Below are 10,722 nucleotides of genomic sequence, written 5' to 3' on the forward strand. Positions count from 1 at the left end.
TCTCCTCTCCTCTCCTCTCCTCTCCTCTCCTCTCCCCTCTTGCTCACTTGCTCATGTTGTTTCATCTAACTGAGAATTTTCAAAGCGATAAATGACCTTGCACCAATGCCTACGGTCAAATTTCCCTAGGATATAAAGACAATGTTTAAAAAGAATTTCTTGGCACCTGGATGACTAAGTGAATGAATCCATAAGTAGAGACTTAAACTTTGCTGTGGCTTGGACTTCCTGTGCTGATTTTGTAACAGTTAATGTTTATTTTTAGAGTTTATTTTTCTCATAAGATTTTCCAAGAGCTGTAACTCTATCAAAGCAAATATGAAATTTTTTTTACCATGCAAACAGTCTTGATTTGTAAAACAAGGTTCTCAAATGTTGGTTTTGTTTAGAGAAGTGGTGCCCTTCTTTGATAGCTGGCCTCTGTAACTCCATGCCATCAAAGCAGTGAATTCCAGAGAAAACAGGTACTTTCAGGCTAATTAGTCAATCAAGGGCTTGTTTTTTCCACCCACAGTCTTTCCTATTCATTTTCATTTCTTCTTTGGTATGCCTCTTTCAAAATGTAGAGTCTTTTCACACCAGGGATTAGCAGAAACAATTCTGTAACTGGATCTCTGTTTCCCTCCTGAGGGCTGCTCTTTCAGCTTCCCTGGCTTCTCTCTGACTTGTGGGAGGTCCTTCAGAAGGTGACATGTAAGGGCCTGATGAGCTTTGGGTGCTCAGGTAGAAAGAGTCTTCCTCTCACCCCATTCTTTCTGCTGTACTTAAAAAAACCCAGCTTATATTCACATTTGATAATTGAAAGGAAAATATATTTAAAATCTTAGGCTAAAACATACCCAGTGTTCTACTAAGAGTAAGTTGTGAGGCATATTTCTATTGTTTCCCCTGGGCTTGTGGAAGGGGAACAAATCTAAGGTCTTACTCATGCCAGACATGTGAATTTAACTTTGACCTACACCCCAATTTACTTTTAAGAAGCCCACTCTCCTTATACTGTTGGGAAGCAACAGGAGGACATAACACTAGTAGAGGATCCAGTGGAGGCTAGGCAGTTACTTTTCACTGTGTCTGCTAGATTCCTAATGTAGATGGCCAGCAGCACCAGTGGGTACCCTCTTCCCTAACATAAGGACATCAGGGTCCAAACAAATTTGCCAGGGCTATGTGTAGGTAAGATGATGTGGGATAGGTTTAGAAATCAACCAGACTTGATCTCAGCTATCACAATTAGTTAACTGTACTTATTAACACAGCTCACTTATAGTAATTTAGACTCTGGGAGAAACTAGCTTAGTTTAAGGGTCATGACTACGTCTATCTCCTCAGAGTTTAGTAGAAGAGAATTTCTAAGCATTTTTTAGAGGTTTGTCAAGTTAGAGATTTACTTTTATGAAACCATGTACAGACTTTACCATTGACTTAAGGTAAGATCAGGACAGAAAATAGGCAGCATCTCTTTATATGATCCATAGAAACATCACAGTTCAAATTTAATAAGTGTATAAAGTTTAGCATGTATCTATCTTCCTAGGTTGAACATGCCAGTTTCTGTGCTTGACTGTTTTAAGAGTAAGGTTTTTGTTTTGTTTTTTGTTTGGCTTTGGGTTGTTTTTTCTTAAATGGCAAATTATAGGATTTGGGGACCCTCTAGGACACTAGGTACTTTACATCTTACATACCTCAATTTATGGACATAATTCCTGCTCTAGATCATCACTAATTTAAATTTCACTCTTTCTCCAGACTTTCTGCATGGATCAAGCATTCTAGAAAACGGGCCAAAAGATACCTGACGCTCTAAGTCAAGTCTACAAATCTAAAGAGCTTCCAAGAGGGTCTATAAGGGTCCTCCTCCTCTCAGGAGTGCCATTGCTTTTAGTGGCTAGAAATTTACATTTGGCCTCTCTGCTATTAGAAATAACATTGCATAGCAATCCGTTTCCCTCAATGGCTACATTAGTAACAACATTTGGTAAGTACATGTAGGAGAATACTATCTAGCCACAAAAGAAGGGAATTCTATCATTCTTGATGTCACAGGTAAGCCTGGAGAATATTAAGTGAAATAAGCCAAGAAGAGGAAGAGAAACCACTTCACCATCTCCCTTTTATGGAGAATCTTGGCAAATTGAACTGATAGGAGTAGAAAGAAGAATACTGGTCACCAGAAATGGGGTTGGCCACTTGCCATTGGTCAAGAGGCACAAAAGCTCAACTGGCCAGTAGGAATAAGCTTCAGTGAGGTGCAGAATAAGCTAACTGAGGCACAGAATAGTTGCCTCAGTTAATAATAACTAATAGTAGCCGATGTTCCAAAGAGCCAAAAGATTAGATTTTAAGTATTATCACAAAAGGTAGATGACATGATTGATAAATTAATTTGATTTGATTTGGTGATTCTTCAATAAATACATATGTTAAAATATCACTTTGTACCATATGTATCCTAATGAATATATATGTATATATGACATATATATGACATGAATACATATATATTTATTTCCTGTAGGTTAAAAACAAAGGCCTTTATATTTGGAGTCAAGACTATGTTTGAGATTAGATTTTTCTTTAGAGTGCCTATCTCCTTTTTCCAGAATCCTAAACTGACAGAGAGAACCTTTGAATACCTGTAATGACAAAGGCAGTGAGGGGTGTGAGGGGTCCTCTAGGGTCACCAGCCCAGGTGGTCCCTGTCACACTGACATCACAGGCAGTGTTCTCTACCAAGCTGCGCATCTCCCGGGACTGTGAGTTGCTGAGACTCATGAAGTGAATGAGTATTGCTCACATTGATAACAATCTTTGCAAAAAGCCCAGCTTGTGTGGTCCATGACATATTGAAGCTGTCAGGAGTAATATTGCTAAAGATTAGCATGCCCAACTGTGGTTCTGGCTCTGAAGGGAAGGAACATGGGCAGAAACAGAGAAAGAGAAAGAGAGAGAGAGAGAGAGAGAGAGAGAGAGAGAGAGAGAGAGAGAGGAGAGAGAGGAATGTCTGTATTTAACCAAATACTTGCAGAAAAAATTGAAAGTCAGGCAGTATCTATGCTTACATTTACCATATGACAAGGAAGTTACTGATTTTTCTGCAGTCATTTATTTGTGTTCTTTTAAAGTGTAAACATGTTTGGAGCCATTTGTAAAGGAAAGTTAGCCAGCCATCAGAAGTACAGATAGGATGAATAAAATATATTGTGGCTACATTTGCCAAAATCTCTGAGGTCAAGATGTCCCAGGGAAAGGCAGCTTCATGTTGAAGCATCCATCATAAACAGCAACCATTTTCTTTTACCAATAAGATTCACAGAGTACACATCCCTTCAAAGGCTTTGAAAAGCTTGTTCTGTAACTAATTCTATGCAGTCTTGTTGACTCCAGCATTGCTAGGCTATGAATCCTATATCTTAGGAATGTCTCTAAATGCCTCAGTGAGATGGTATCCCATTGAGCAGTCTTTGCTTCTTAGTGTTCATTTAACCTATATGGATGCACAAATTCAAGGCTAACATCTGCATCTATGTGAAATTTCTTCAAGGACATTGGAAACTTAAATGCATGCATAATAGGAAAATCTATACCTCACCCCAAATGCTATACAAGTGAAGATGGATTATATTAAAAAACGTCTAGTAGATGTGTAAGATGTAGGAAAACTTGAAGTTAAACATCAAATTCCTTGATTAGGGAGTTTGCTTAATAGAGCCTTTGTAAAGAGAAAATTCTGTTGAGGTCAGCACTCAGGAGACAGCAGGTGGATTTCTGAGTTCAAGGCCAGCCTGGTCTACAAAGTAAGTTCCAGGATAGCCAGGGCTATACAGAGAAACCCTGTCTCGAAAAACCAAGAAAAAAAAGTCTTGTTTCTTAAATAGTAATATGAGAAACTCATTTAACATAATAGGCTTTCATAGCTAGTATCAGCTGAGATGTACGTAGGTCCATACTCCTAGTCATTTAGTAAATGACACAAATGTGAAGTATGTCAAACCAGGTTGATTCTAAAGAGAATCGGTAGCCCTAGAGGACTGAGCTATTGATAGGATTTAGAGTTGGAAAGAGGCAAAGTATTTTTCCAACCTGGAAGTTGTTTTGTCTCAGCTCCAATATTTAGAGATAAGACTAGGTTCATTTGAACAATATTTAACTACAAAACTCCATGGCATAGATGCTCTAAAGTCTCTAAGGATCCAACCAATCTGGCTCAGAAACAGCTTACAATCATAGCGCTGGCATGCCTTTTCTGTCCTGTCATTCTGAGGTGTTGATAAAGCTGTAGTTTTGCTACCACTTTGGCAGTGTTTTTACAACCACACAAAAGATAAAGTCCTCCAGATGGAACTCAGCTCTTTACTGTCTTCTGCTTTAGGAGCTATCTCTTGAATTAAAGATACAGTCTATAATTCTTCTCATGCTACAGTAGGGAGTCTGGCAGTGCTAACACATTCATCATGCAGATGGAGGGAGGGAGGCCTTGGTTCCTGAGGTTAGCATTACCTTTAGTGAACTCTCAGAGGATGCAACCATGGTGAATTGTGAGATATAAGACAAAACCCAGAAAGAGAATGCTAGTTAGGGTTTGGTCAGTGTTCCATGCAGGCAAGGGAAATTTTTCTCCCATCACTTCTCCTATGAACACTTCCTTGGCATGCTGTCTACTTCCAAGAAAGATAGACATGTTTAAAGATTTAATGCTCTGAGTATTCACCACATGCACTGCAACTCTGACAAGATGATGGATGGGAAGAAAGTTCTAGTGCTTTGGAACAGACAACAGCAGGTGACAGTGCATGCTCAACAGAGTAGATGTCAAAAGAGAGCAGCCTATCTATCAGGAATCCAGAAAATGAAAATTTCAAGGACAAGGTGGGTACCACTGGGTTTTCTCATGAGACTTATTGGTTGCAATTTAGGGTTCTTTCTTAGCATCCCAAGGGTAGCAATCAATATATAAAATCCAGGCAAATGAAAAGAGACTAGAGATTATGTTTGACTTAAAACAGCATGCAGACATTCCTTTGAATGGTACACAGGCAAGCTTTGATTAGAAGGACTACAGACAGGTGAGAATGAATGGGTGCTATGAGGGGATACTGTTAAAGAGAAGAGGAAAAGATGATTTAGGACTTCAAACCAAAGCAAGACCTATTAACTCAACACAGAGCAACTCCAAATTGCAAGGGGTATATGGGAGAAACAGACTATGAAGGTCCCTTATTTGTACTTTAAAGCTTTGATTAGATGCCTACATTAAATTAAAAAGGATCTGGTAGAAGTAAGAGGATGAAAAGGGGGCAGTAGCTGATTTTTAAAATGTTGCTCAAAGGGGGCTCAATGGAGACCGAAGAACCTCTAATGGGTAGTATTTGTGACTGCATGGACCATCAGGATCTGAGGATGCTATCTGCCTATCATTCTGGGCAGCTAAGTGCTGTAATTAGAAGATGCCTTGCTTGAGGCTGGAGATGGCAGAGTTTCAGGATGACTAAGGATAGAGTATACCACTGTTGTTTGGTGACGATCAAACCAACTAACTTCTATAAGAAAGCTATTTAAGGCAAGCTCCCGAGGTCATATTTGAGGCAGAGATGTGGCTAAGAGGAGAGCTGTCTATGACAGCAATAAGATTACATATAAAAGTATATTCATCAAATTCACCATTAGAGAAAAAATTTAAAACACAGAAGACTAAGTCCATAAGGTTTTAGACTCTGCCTTTCAGGCAAGAAATTATTCTTTGTTGAAAACAAATTCAACCCAAGTACACATGGTCAACTTACTTTTGTCCCCTCTGTGTTACTGTACTTTAACATGAATAGACTAGGAACCAAGTATCCCCAGCTCCTTTTTTCCAGGACTACCCTGATAACAGTCTAAAACAGCATATAAATTGGGTCTCCGTCAACCATTGGTGATCTAAGCAGAAGGCAATTTCGATGCTATAATGCCAATCCTTTTCTTGTGTTCCCTAGAACATGGACCTTCTTTTGTGAACTATAAGGGAAAACTGCATTCCTTACGTTTTTTCTAGTCTGGACCATGTTAATTTATCTGTAAAGTGAAGGTACTGCCTCAAATGTGCTTAGAATGTTGCTTGAGTGGGCAATGCTCTCCTCTCTGGAGTCTTCCTCAAGGCACTAAAGAAATCATCTGGCACAGAACACATGCCTCAGGACTACATATGCAGAGCAAGGATAGTTTGCTCCCTTCGGACCCAGGTTTCTTATCTGAGAAGGAGTATTATCATCTTTTTGCTATGTGTCTCTCAGCATTCTAGACAGGGACATCTTTTCCTCTACGACTGGCGTTGAGGTTGAGGTAATATGGATGACGTGGGTACCTCTTGCTTATATGATGAGTTAACTATCATAGCTCTTTCTTGCCATTTTCCCAGCTGGAGAAAAAAAAAAAAAAAGCAAACCGGGCACCGTTGACAATTTTCTTAAATCCCTAGGATATTTGGGTATGAGGATATCCAAGACTTTACAGAGAGACAGATATTAGGATAATCAAAAAAAAAAACGTAAATTTGATTAGAAGAGACATCTTTGCAAGCCTAGGACAATTATCATGATGATTTTGAAGTTACCAAAGGAGGGAGGTCCTTATTTGTGGCCACCTGGACAAAATTTCATATGATACTTAGAATGGTCTGCTTATGATAATCAGAGATATGGATTCATGCGAATGTACCATTTAGGTGGCTGTCAGAAGAAAATTTTGTTAGACAGTGATGCAGCCCAGCAACCTAGGAAAGTTGATATTCAATGGTTTATACCTCATTGGCCAATGAAATCAAGTGGCTTCATCGTGCTGAGAGAGACTGTGGAGAGAAAGCGTCAGAAACTAGAGAACGCTCATGTACCTGTGGTGGCTGTGGTACTGATGGTTTTGGTACGGATGCTGGGAGCAATTCCAGAGAGGTAGACAATGAAATCAGTACTAGGCGGAAGCCCTGAGATGTGGGCAGTTCGTTCAGCACCAGATATATTATGTTCTGCTGTTTGCAGAAACCTATTAGAATCAATAATTTCAATAGTAAACATGTCGAAGATCCCGTCGGTAGCTGTCCAGGAGAGATTGAAGCTCTTAGGAGTTACATCAGAAACATTTAAGTTTCCAATTTCAGGTTCTTTGGCTGAAGGATGAGAGGGAAGGAGAGAGAAAAAAAATCAAATGATTTAGTTATTTGGCTGTGTTTCAAGGTGGAGGTGGTTAACAGCATCATGCCTGGGGAGTAAGGTCCGATAGTTCAGGGTTATAGCGAGACAAAGCATGCTGCCACTGCTAATCAGTGCCAGGGAAGGAGAAAATGGCTTTGTTAAGAGGAAACTGAGCAAAGGAGGGGATAGCTGTTAGACTTTTCTCCCCTGCATTTGCCACTGATGATCAGGCCTGGCAAGATACTTCAGCACAGAAGACAGGCTGGCTAGTCTCAGTGGAATTGGCTTCATCTTAGCTGGATCTGTCTCCGAGAGCCCTGCCTCAGGGCCATTGGCAATCAGTCAAAAGATATGAGGGCTGACAGCTTTCAGGCTCTTGAGCTAAACTCAGGGACCAAGATTATGTGGATTCCTGCATTAGCTTTGAGAGAATGCCTATCTATCTAAATGAGTGCTAAATAATGCTGACAGCATGGGCCTCCCTGAGTGGGACCTGGAGGCTTCTGATTTTGTCACTTGAAAAGATACTCCCATCTCTCAGGGTAACTCTTAATTATTTTTTCCATACTTTAGATAAGGGAGAGCCAGCTATTCTCATCATCTGTTAAAATAGCATGTTCTCTTTTACTTATGTCTATGTAGGCCAAGAAGGTTAGTCCTGTATTGGCAGCCAAGACAGCTCAGCCAAACCATTCAGACAACCCTTTTTAGCTAAGAAATAATATTTTTCTGGGGAGATGTCCTGCCAGTGCTTTTGCTTTCCTGAGAAGCAGTGATATAGCATGCAGTGTATGCACATGGGAGGCATTTGTGAAACCAGTACAGTCTATGTAGCGAGGAGAAAGATCCCTAATCCCAGATTCACAGATTAATTATAGCCCTTCCCCTCTGTGGGCCAACTCGTCAGAGACAAGAATGTTGCTACCATAAAAAAGAATACAGATGGCATCCAAGCCATGAGATCTGCAGGAAAGATCAGAAGTGGTAGGTGATTGATTTTTCTGCCTTCTGGGACAGAATAGTTTGTGGATGTCAGACAAGAACCCTGGAGAAAAGTCAGGGGATCCTCAACTGTAATCTCTGGTCAGCCTGAGGTCACTGTCCAGACTGGGGTTGCTTACGTTTTATGTATGTATCAGTGACAGTTCCTATAACAACTGAGGCAAAAATCGCAGAGTTATCCTTTTGAATCAACAAAGATGTAATGGTTTGCTATGAGAGTTTAGACACAGTGAGTATATAAAAAAGGGAGACATTGTCATGAGAAAGAACTCATCAGGGCACACCATGAAGATGAGCCACAGAAGACAGGGTTAGGAAAGGCTGTTCACTTGGGAAGACTCACATTGAAAGCTTTATAACTGTAACAGTGTAAGGAGTAAACCAGAGCGCATCCCTGGTGTCGGAATCGGGAATCGGAAGCTTGCTTCGGGGAATAACTCTTGACTCACAGAGCAAAGCAACTCTGTTCCATTTATAGCCTGAAATACTTCTTGCTCTGAGAGCTACCGAGGGTCCTGCTACAGATCAACAGTATCTTTGGTATATTATCCATTCAGAATTGTATGTCTCCTCTCTTTGACGGATAGCTTGATAGTTTGGTGTTCTAGCAATGACTCTGCATCTGAGAGAATTTTGCCTACTGGAGGGTAATTCAGTTCTCCTGTTGTGCTCACTTCATTTCAAAGAATCACTGTGTAAGTGTAAGCACTGTAGGACACATCTCCACGAGAAATTTTGAAATAATGCTCAAACAGCAAAAGAGTCCCTACAATAAATGGTCTGTGCTCCATCAAAGCTCACATGTGGGGAGGATGGGCTTTTGATTCTCTGCCAGGATTACAGATGGAAGTTAAAACCAAACAGGTTGGTTCTCCAAACAGAGGCCACCGTGCAAAGATGCCATTGTGGTACTGACTAGGTGAATCAAGAAAGTGGATGTTGGAGGCCAGAAGTGTGAGTATCTTACATGGCTCATCACTGCTGTGGCGAAGGCATTGGAATGATGGAACAGCTCACATAAAGGGCTCTGAGCATGCGTCATGCGCAGAAAGGAATTAGCCAGGAAGAAAAGCTAATTCCCTTGCCATCTCAGAGAGAGAGGAGTGGGGAGAGAGATGGGGGAGTGAAGAGAGAGAGAGAGAGAGAGAGAGAGAGAGAGAGAGAGAGAGAGAGAGAGAGCAAGAGGGAGCGAGCGTGCGAGAGAACCATGAGGACTAAGCATGGGCAGTGGAGATGATACCTGTGGAGACGTCAGTAGAGAGCATCGGTGTTCTATAGCCCCGGATGACCCCGTAGATGGAGACTCTATAAGGGGTGTTGGCCTTGAGGCCTGGGATGTCCACAGCTCTGAGGCTGCCGGGTACCGTGAGGTTCTGAGCGGCCTCCACATTATTGGCCTCCTGCACCTGAACGACAAAGTGCTTATAGGCCAGGTCATCTGTGGTCCAGTTGAGTGTGAGGCCGTCCCAGCTGACCTCAGTCACAGACAAGCCTCCCAGCTGAGGGAGATCCTCTGAAGAAGGCAGAGAATTTGCTGTTAGTGCTGCAAACCAAGCAAGGCAGCCGAATGTCCCACAACCCTACTCCAGAAAAGCAGAAGGGGAGAGAAAGAGTGTTTTGTTTCGGTAGCTCCTGATCTCCGGGTATTTCTGTATTCAGATTTTTGCTACTCTGGTTATGGTTTTCGAGAAGAGTTGAAACAGGCAGGAAAGGAAACTTTGCATCATTCCTCCTTGAAAGGAATGGAAATCTCTGGGAATGCACAGGCAGTGGCTAGAGGCAACCAGGACAATGTGGGATTGCAGAGGGGTAAGGAAGTAGGAGTAGTCAAAGCACAGGAGTTGGAGGTCCACAGACCTGGCAAGCTGTATCATCTTGGGAGTCTGGCTTTCTCTCTGAGCCTCAGTTTTAAGTAGAAGTGACAGTACCATCTCATTAGGTTCTATGATTACCTGATATTTATTAACATCTTCATCTCACACACAAGGCACAGAAATTGATAAATGGCAACATAAAACATAGAGCCTGTTGATGTGTTTTGGAATATCTTAGTCATGTGCGAAGCCATGCCTCATTTTATTACTTGAGGTAAAGGGTCATCTTGTGGCTGGCTACCTGCTCTGTATTTGGGCTTCTGAAGAACTCGTGTTCCCAAGTTTTGACAGGTGGTCTGGTTTATCTCTGAGCTTTTTTCTCAACTTTCAAGGACATGATGTTACGCAATAGATTCCTGGCTTGGCTTGCACTCTCCCACTGTCTTAACCCTTGGCATGAAACATGGCTGCATCACAAAGCAAGGCTGTGTGAAGTCAGCTTGCTTCCTTTTACTTAAGAGTGATTCTGTATTGCTTAGTACACGCGCCAAGCAGGGCCCACTGTTAGTTGTTCTTTTTAACTGTGTCAGAAGGATCTTCAGTTATTGCTGATTAAGAAAGTCTGACTTTGGGGTATGGACAAATTCACTGTTTGGGATTCAGTACAGTCTCAGCTCTAATGTGTGTGTGTGTGCGAGAGAGAGAGAGAGAGAGAGAGAGAGAGAGAGAGAGAGAGAGAGAGA

The 10,722-nt window shown here is 41.5% G+C and overlaps 1 protein-coding gene across 4 annotated transcripts in view; it reads right to left on the reverse strand.

Moving 5' to 3' along the window:
* Tnc (tenascin C) overlaps positions 1–10,722 on the reverse strand; it is an 88,203-nt gene that overhangs the window by 27,102 nt on the left and 50,379 nt on the right. Inside the window, exons 13-14 of one of the 4 annotated variants that reach the window (XM_029476825.1) lie at positions 9,406–9,678; positions 6,866–7,138 (exon numbers count right to left, since the gene is read on the reverse strand). The exons of the other annotated variants lie outside the window; for them this stretch is intronic. Coding sequence (XP_029332685.1) covers positions 6,866–7,138; positions 9,406–9,678 — 546 coding nt within the window. The remainder of the gene's footprint in view (positions 1–6,865; positions 7,139–9,405; positions 9,679–10,722) is intronic. 4 annotated transcript variants of the gene reach the window in all.

This window comes from Mus caroli, chromosome 4 (genome assembly GCF_900094665.2).
Source record: "Mus caroli chromosome 4, CAROLI_EIJ_v1.1, whole genome shotgun sequence".
Taxonomy (NCBI): Eukaryota; Metazoa; Chordata; class Mammalia; order Rodentia; family Muridae; genus Mus; species Mus caroli.